The sequence below is a fragment of the Halichoerus grypus genome, chromosome 5, assembly GCF_964656455.1.
Source record: "Halichoerus grypus chromosome 5, mHalGry1.hap1.1, whole genome shotgun sequence".
Taxonomy (NCBI): Eukaryota; Metazoa; Chordata; class Mammalia; order Carnivora; family Phocidae; genus Halichoerus; species Halichoerus grypus.
In genome coordinates this window covers 171,878,215-171,884,214 of record NC_135716.1, presented here as the reverse complement: position 1 = coordinate 171,884,214, position 6,000 = coordinate 171,878,215, and the positions used below count along the sequence as shown (strand labels likewise).

General features: G+C 61.5%; 1 protein-coding gene across 9 annotated transcripts in view; it reads right to left on the bottom strand.

The window, feature by feature from the left end:
• Positions 1–2,534: 2,534 nt before the first annotated feature.
• The window catches only part of RAP1GAP (RAP1 GTPase activating protein), a 65,472-nt gene continuing 62,006 nt past the window's right edge, over positions 2,535–6,000 (bottom strand). For all 9 annotated transcript variants that reach the window (XM_036109310.2, XM_036109309.2, XM_036109302.2 and 6 more), the window contains 5 exons: positions 5,862–5,985; positions 4,775–4,877; positions 4,308–4,411; positions 3,999–4,040; positions 2,535–3,571 (listed from right to left, as the gene is read on the bottom strand). In XM_036109310.2, the coding sequence (XP_035965203.1) occupies positions 4,032–4,040; positions 4,308–4,411; positions 4,775–4,877; positions 5,862–5,985 (340 nt within the window). In that variant the 3' untranslated portion in view covers positions 2,535–3,571; positions 3,999–4,031. The remainder of the gene's footprint in view (positions 3,572–3,998; positions 4,041–4,307; positions 4,412–4,774; positions 4,878–5,861; positions 5,986–6,000) is intronic.

Below are 6,000 nucleotides of genomic sequence, written 5' to 3'. Positions count from 1 at the left end.
ACCACCAGAGTTATTTCTACATAGCGTCCACCGCTTCCCGGAGCCCGGTGCCCCCCACCCAAGCCCTAATTCCAGCCTCGGGTCAGTGTCCTGGCCTGCCCTCCCCACCTCAGAACCCAGAGTGAGCACGGAGCTGGCGCGGACACAAGAGAAACAGCGTTGGACACTTTGATCCCGGAGGCCAGATTCGTCCTCGGCTTCCCCTGGCCCCACCTTGGAGCCTGGGGAGGTGGGGATGGCCTGGGGCCCAGCCTGAAAGAGCCCAGACGCCGACCCTGGCCACAGAGGGGTGCTGGCCCGGGCTGGGCAGGCAGAGGGCGAAGGCAGGGTCCGTGTCTGCCGGGCTCAGCTGTGGAGCGGAGCGCACGCGCAGTGCATGGGGAAGCGCACAGGTGAGGGCGCCCAAACCCCTTTATAAAAGGATCGTCAGTCCCAGCAAAGCCCGGGAGCTGAGGCTCAGGGGAGCAACCGGCGATCACACGTTCCCAAGGTCTGAACATCTGTGTCGGGCCAGCACCGGCTACTCCATCTTCCACAGCGAAAGCCGACCCCACATCCTCTGATGTGGCTTATGGATATGGTCCCCGTTAATGACTAATCACTGCCCCCGCCGCCCAACACGCACAGTTTTTAGAGCACACCACGTGCTGGAGCCGCACCCCTGAATCCTCATGGCAGGGTACCCAAGTCAGAACTATTAGCCCTCCCACTGTGTGGATGAGGAAACGGAGGCCCAGAGAGCCAAAATCATGTGTCCCAAGTCACAGAGAGAGGAGGTAAAGGCACTCAGAGCTAAGCTCTTGACCTTGGTGCTGAACTGTGGCTGCTGGCCCTTCGGTGGTGGGATGGGAGGAGACAGGGCAAGAGACTGAGGGGAGGACAGGAGATGGGAGGGGGCGTTTGGGCTAGCGGACTGGGCTGAGGCTGTGCACGGGAGGGGGTGGGGTTGGTAGGGGACCCATGAAGCCCGGGGAAGCCCAGAGCCAAACCGGGCGGGTGGGGTTAGGGACTGGGTGTGAGTCACAGCCCCTGGGTGGCCCCAGACATCCTAGCGCCACTGTCAGGAAAAGCATGGCAGCCCCTGGGGGGTGCGCTCACCACTGTCCTGCGGAGGGCGTGGGGGTTGTGGTAGGCAGTGAGGAGGCCACCAAGTTGTCGGGAAGGCCAAGCCATGTGTCCACCCCAAGCTACTCTTCCTCCTGCACTCCTACCTCAGAGGGGACCCCCTCACCCAGTACCCAGGCTGGACTCCCCCGCCTCAGACCCACATCCCATCATGCTCATGATGCTCATGATGCTCATGCCCCCCAGTCCTTCCAGGCCTGCCCACTGTCCCCAACGACTGCCTCCTCGACCCTCCCTTCCCTCCCTGACACTGCCCAGCTGGTCTCCACCAGCAGCCCCAGCTTCTCTCTATGGCAATCCGAGTTTCAAATCCTCCATGGCTCCCCGCTGCCCTGAGCATAGACCCCTGACCCCTTGGTCCGGTATTCAAGGCCACATGGCCTCTGGCCTCATCTCTACCCCATCACCTTCCCATCACTCAGAAATGTTTGCAGGGCGCCTGGGTGGCCCAGTTGGTTGAACGCCCACCTCTTGATTTCAGCTCGGGTCATGATCTCAGGGTTGTGAGATGGAGCCCCATTTCGGGCTCCGTGCTCAGTGCAGAGTCTGCTTAAGATTCTCTCTCTCCTCGCCCTCTGCCCCCCCCACCCCTTCTCGTGAACACTAAGTAAATAAATACAATCTTAAAAAAAAAGAAAGACAGACAGACAGAAAGACCTGTACCTTCCCAATTCCAGGCACTCCCCTCCACACATTTGCCCCTGCAGTTCCCTGCCCCAGCGACACTTTCCTAGGCCTTTCCAGGATGCTCGGCCAGCACTGCTGCTGAGTCTTCTCCATGTCTCCCTCACCCAGGCTGGGCCCCTGGTTTGTGCACCCCGGGTCACTCAGTACCCTTTATTGTAACTGCCCAGCACCGGGAGCCCTTCCCTGGCCCCCGCCGGTCCCGGTAAGCGATCCCTTGGCGCCCCCTGGTGGCCACATCGAGGAAATTCTTGGGCTTCACTGAGCAACAGGAGAGCAGGAAGCTGATCATGGAGCACCCACTGGGTGCCAGACACTGTGCCAGGTGTTGGATATACACCAGCTCGAGGAACCCCCATCACAAGCCCTTGGGAGAGATACTACTGCTCCTATTTCACAGAAGTGGAAACTGTGGCTCAAGTTTCTCAAGGCCACCCAGCTAGTAAGAGATGGCGCCAGGACCCCAACCGAGGTCTGCCTGACTGCAGAGCTGTCTTTTTCCCCCTGCAGACGGGGAACAGGGTGGAGCGAAGGGCAGCACGATGGGGAGGAAGCACCCTGGTGGTCACCGAACCCGTGGTTTGGCCGTGGAGATACCCCTGGAGCCTAGCAGCAGCTCTGAAGGGTGGGGTGAGGGGGACGGACGGGCTGGTCCCTCGGTACCACTGGGATCCGTCTGGAGTCAGTCCGGGCAGAGTTCACACAAAGCCAGGCCCAACCCGGGGTACAATAGCGATAAATAGAATTTATTTTGTACAACTGTTACCGACATACACACAGCCACGGGGGCTTCCAAAACGGGTGTTGGGGCCGGAAGGCTGGCCTTTGGCGTGGTGCCTAAAAAGTGTGGACAGACACACACAAGGGTGTGGACTCACAGCAGCTGTGCCTGGCTGCCCCTCCGTGGGAGTTGGGGGGGGCGCAAAGGCGAGGCCCATAACTCTAGGCCAGCTGAGACCCCTCGACCTGGAGTGCCCAGAGCATGGGATGGCAGGGGTTAAGCTGGGTGCTGGCTGAGAAGCCAGGTAGGTCCCCCTTGCCCTAAGGGGGTCACTTGTCTGTCAGGTGGAGGCAGTGGACAGGGCATCGGCAGATCTGTGGGAGAGCCTGAGGGTCCAGGAGGGGCAACGGGCATAGCCAGCTCCCAGTCCCTCAGCCCACCTGGGGTCCCAGGGAACCCAAGAAGCAAGGTAGGGCGATGGGGGGCCCCTAGGAGGAAAACCCCCCATTCTGGGGCAGGTGCATGGAATCACAGTCTTCAATGACCTCTGCAATAATCTTGTCCATTTGGAACAGAGGTACCCAGAGAGGGACAGTGACTTGCCCAAAGTCACACAGCAGAACCCAAATTGGAAGCCAGGACTCAGGACTCCCAGCCCAGTGCTCATTCCACCATATTTCACATCCCACTGCCTCCATGGTAGGCTCTGTATGCACTGAGATATCTCAATCCACCCCTCCCATCTTGCTCCCCGTGAGTCCAGAGGGGCACCCAGGTGTGATGAAGGGCCTGGAGTGGGGGCAAGCCAGGCCTGGTGTTCTGCTTCAACTGACCACGGCCTGCCCCAGCTTCAGGGGTGGGGATGATGCCAGCAGCTTCCCCCTCCCAGGTCTGGATGGCTCCGCCCCGCAGAGACAGCCCAGATGGGTGGCCAAGGTGGGGGCAGGGGGCAACCCCTAGGCTGGTGCTGGCCTTGGGGGCAGAGGTCCTATCCACCTGGACTTGACACAGCATCTTCACCTTGTGCTTCTGCAGCCTCATCTGCAGGGTAAAGGGAGATGAACACACCATGAAGCAGGGAGACGGAAGTGGGAGGGGCCCGCCCCTGGAGTCCCAGGCTCTCTCTGGGTCTTTCGGTCCCACTGGGAATCCCCCAGCCCCTCCCTCCCAGCAATTCCCAAGTCCTTTGCAGGCTCCCACCAAATCCTCCCAGCAATTCGTGGGTGGGGGTGAGGCAGCATGTATTGGCCCCACCGCACAGATAAGGAAATGGAGTCACAGAGAGGGGCCAGGGACCTCCCCAAGTCCTACCCAGCATCTTAGTGGCAGAGGATTCAAATCCAGGTACATAGAGCTCTCAGCCCCGGGAGCTGGCAGAGGACCAGGGAGGTGTCATCCCCCCTTCCCGCCCACCCCCGCCCTCTCCTGCCCTCTCCCCACCAAACAAGAGCCGAGGACTGGGTCTGACCTGCTCGGTTTCACCTTCAGAGCGGGAGCCTGGCTAACAGCCCTGCACAGAGCGCCGGGGCAGGTGACAGGACAGATGAAGACACGGGAGGAGACACAGACAAGCAGAAGACACGGGTTGTGCCCAGGCCAGACGAACCCAGCCCCTCCTGGCCTCGGGGACCTCTTGGTCTGGCGCCCACCCCCGCTCCCCTTGGACACCTGTCCCCTTTCCCCGAGAGCTGACCCCCCTCCTGGGGGAGCGTTCCCACCAGGCAGCTTCTAGGCTGGCCGCATCGGCCCTGGCCAGCCCCCTGGCGGCGGCACGTACCAGCTGGGGTGTGTGCTGCTCAGATGCTTCCAGCTGGATCTTGATCTCGGGACACGCAGGGTCCCCCGACTTGCTGGCGTCGGGATGGGGTGACCGCGAGGGGCCTGGGGAGGGGGGCAGGAGGGAGCCACCTCACTGGCCGCGGGGAGGCACCAGGGAGATGGACGCATGGATGGGCGGTAGGCACCAGTGCTCCACGGCCCCGCCGAGTCCCTCCGTCAGGGAACCCCACTCTTACCTCCCTTCTTTACCCCTCCTCCATCATCCTCCAAGACCCTTCCAGAAGCCATCAGCCCTCAACCATCTTAGGCTGGATAATGGCCCGCCCATTGTCCCCTCTGTCAGGGGCAGGCCCATCACACACCCACCACCCGGGGCGTGAGGATGGTCTCGGCCCTCTGGGCCTCTCCCTGCCCCCTCCGGCCACCAGAGGGGCTTGGCAGGGGAAGCTGCCTGGGGCCTGGTACCTGGGGAGCTGCCCCCGCTCGTGGTGCTGACACTATCCTCCAGCCACGTGCTGTAGATGAAGGAGTCCCGTTTGTGAGGCGTCCCTGAGGACGAGACGCTCTCCTGGGGATGGGGGAAGAGAGAAAGAGGGAGGTCAGCCCTCATCTATGGCACTGGCTGGGTTCCGCTCCCGTCTCCCAGCTTCCTCTGCTTGCGGCAACCCACAACCCCTCACCCTCGCGCCCCTGCAAAGAGGAAGGGGGCCCAGCAATGTCTGCCCCAGGGAGAGCAGAGGAGGACAGAGTGGGAGGCATACACCACACACTCCCATTCATTCATTCAGCAAACATTCACCGATGCTTATCCTGGGCCAAGCTGGTGAGGGAAAGCAGGCAGGCTCCCTGCCCTCAGACAGTGAAGTCTAGGAGGCAAGACAGGCTGTGAAGAGACTATTAAAATCCTAGACTCTGAGCCCCATCGGGCGGGGCCTTGGTCTGCACTGTTCCCTGCTGCATCTGCAGCACTTGGAACTGGGCCTGGCAAAGGAGAGGGGGCCACTAAAGCTTTGCTGAATGAAGAATGACACAAGAGTGCTCAGGGCAAAGCCCCGGGGGTCTATGAGAGCATGAAGAGGGGGGTTCCCAACCTACCCTAGGACTAGAAAATCAGGGAAGGCTTTCAGGAGGATGTGAGGCTGAGTCGAGAAGGATGAGTAGGAGTCAGTCAGACAAAGGGGGAAAGAGGAGGCAGGGAGAGTGTTCCAGACCCAGGAGATGGCAAGCGCCAAGGCCCAGAGGTGGGGTAAGCGTCGTATGTTGGGGGGACTGCAAAGGAGCACAGAATGGCTAAAGTGGTAAGAGATGAGGCTGGGGAGGGACCGGCTCTTCAATGGAGCCCTCAGAGATGGGGCTCTCTGGGGGCGACACTGGGGAGCCATGGAAGGCTTCAGAGTAAGGGACGGTGAGTCTGCATGACTCCTTTGGGCTGGGTTCCCCCATCTCAGTCTCAGCAACACCCAGGCTCATGCTTCTGCCCGGAGTATCTACAGGGACCAAAGGGCCACCCTCCGGGCCGCTGGAGAGCACCACGGCTCCCTGGGCCTCTCACCAGGCCTGTGTCGTCCGCGTCCACGCCCTCGGTCTCCTCCACCACGCTGGCGAAGCTGCTGGCGCTGGACGAGGAGCGGGAGAAGTCCTTCAGCACTTCCGCTCTCTGGGCTGCCGTCTCCGCTCTGCCACGGGCAGCA